Here is a 2435-nt window from a genome sequence, read left to right as displayed (position 1 = left end):
ACCAAATATTCACCATCCTCATCCTGCTCCAGCCCCAGCTCCTCCTCCTCCAGTGGTCCACCATCATCAGCCCCCGGGACCCGCCGCTTTTCCCGGCCCTGCACCACCGTACGGAGGTCCTCATCCTCCGCCTCCGCCGAGACCTTATTAATCATGTGATCAGTCACTGATCTCTATAGCTTGTACTAATAATTATAAGTGAGTTCGTTTATCGCATACTTATTTTATTTTTCTCCTTTTGTTATAGTAATTATAATCTTCTAGTTCTATGTATTCCTCTCTCTTTCAATCTCCCATATGTACCTTAACAATTACTTTATTTCACTGAAATAAACAAAGCTTTTATATATTTGTGTGTGTGTGTTTTAGATTAGATGTTTTACTATAAGTATACCATGATAAGTGAAAATTTAATTTGGGAAAGATTATAAAGTACCTACCTAGTACCTACTCTTAATTAATTTAAAAGAGAGTAGGTAGTGATTTCATTTCACTGAATGGTTGCGTTGGTGAAAATGAACAATAATGTAACTATCCTCTGTCCTTCGAAATAGGGTTCTAGTAGTAGTTATCCGATTAGAGTTTATCATTTAGAATTTAACAAAATTAACATGTTTAATGGAACGTCTCACAATGACTTTTGATACAATTACGCTCTAGGACACTAATAACACCACCCGTGATTGGCAAAAGGTTTAAGAATCATAAAATGGGTATCCTATCAATATAGCAAGGAAGAATTTGATTATATATTTTAGTCTCTTTTATGGCATTTTGGCCCAATAAATTAAGGATTAAATACGATTTTAACTTTTAAGGTATAGATTAAAAAAATTTTTTGTTTTTAATTTTTTTTTTACATACAAAAATGATTTTTAAAATTTAATTTGGTTTTAAAATTCTTACTAAAGTTTAACTTAATTTTAAATTTTTTACGGCAAAAGCTAAAGTAAAGTTAGATCGTGTATACCTTTTTCTTCTTTTTTTTTTCTCTTCTTTCATTCTTTCTTTGTAGGAACAAAAATAATTTTTTTTATTTTATAAATTTTTTATGAATAATTTGGTCCAAAATTTTAAGATTTAAGTAAAAAAATAATTTTAAAGTTAATTTTTAAATTTTAGGGACAATTTTATCTAAAAAAAGAATTTGAGACAAAAAAAAAATTTCGACATATAACTTAGACGGCGAAAATTAGTGCACTCCAGGTAAAGTAGAGAGTGCAGCACTCGTAAATTAAATTTATTTATTGTTGTTGTTATTTTTTTTTTGGTCATGGGCTGAATAAACAAATTGACACTAACAAAAAAACTAATTTCTTTGTTTAACACAAGACGACTTTTACACCACAAAAGTATTCGAAAAAACTTGATCGAATTCTTCCATTACTCTGTTATTGTGGATGCGATGTCTTCAAGCATCTTCACTGTTTTGACGCTCTTGAACCCACTCCTTTCTACTTCTGCCATGAATGACCTTCAAAACCTGAAAAATCGCTGCCATACAAGAGAAAGAAGTTTGTCTGTGGGCTGCTGCTGGTTGGCTAATTCCAAATACAAAATCGATTCTGTAGAAGAATCCTGGTCTCCATGAAGGTGCCATAATTTTTAGATGATACACAAAATACATGGCAGTTACAAATAAGTTCATTATCTTTTATTTCAAATTATCCCCCGACGTGTACGTGATAGAATGAAAAATTACAATATAATTATATTTAAATAATTATTTGTATTACTTTTTTATTAATTTATTCAAAAAATAATTAAACTTTAAAGCTAATTGGTATAAAATATTATAGATATAAAACTAAGAGAAAATTTTATTTGTATAAGAATGAGTCTAATAAATAATTATTCTATTTAATATATAATCAAGAGTATTTCTTTCTTTACCAATGAGTTATAATTCAAATGGTATAATCTTCTCATACTCACTTAAAAAGTTGTGGATTCGAATCTCATATATTTAAAAAAACTAATAATATATTTTTAATAATATTTTTAATATAAAATAATAAATTTTAAATATTCTTTTAAATAATATATTTTAAATATAGTAAAGTAACCTATTTCAATAAAAAAATTGTTAATAATTATTTATTTTAATTCTAAAATCCAGTAATTTTTGTTGTTGTACAGATATGTCGCTTTTAATATTTGTATAATATTTTTTTTGTTACTATCTGAAACTTATAAAAAAAATCTAAAATTTCTAAAAAATATGTTTAACCTGATTAACAGGTTACCTTTTTAAATCCGGACCATTCAAATAAAATATAATAAATGAAGAGTTCAGATTTAAGAAAATAACAAGATGTGTAGCACTCCATACTTAGCAAGGAGCGTTTAAGAGTGAGCCATCTTGTAGACCAAAATCATACTTAACCCATAAATTAATTACTAATCTATTGTGAATTTGACAGTTGAATTTCTAG

The 2435-nt window shown here is 27.6% G+C and overlaps 1 protein-coding gene across 1 annotated transcript; it reads right to left on the bottom strand.

The window, feature by feature from the left end:
* On the bottom strand, positions 1–234 carry LOC110281232 (uncharacterized; the record flags this gene model as incomplete). Its single annotated transcript, XM_021142928.2, is given in 1 exon segment — positions 1–234. A coding segment is annotated over 1 exon segment (155 nt), but the record flags the coding sequence as incomplete, so codon positions are not given.
* Positions 235–2435: the final 2201 nt, after the last annotated feature.

The sequence above is a fragment of the Arachis duranensis genome, chromosome 5 (assembly GCF_000817695.3).
Source record: "Arachis duranensis cultivar V14167 chromosome 5, aradu.V14167.gnm2.J7QH, whole genome shotgun sequence".
Lineage (NCBI taxonomy): Eukaryota > Viridiplantae > Streptophyta > Magnoliopsida > Fabales > Fabaceae > Arachis > Arachis duranensis.
Note: the sequence above shows the minus strand (reverse complement) of the source record. Positions and strands in the feature narration are given on the sequence as shown.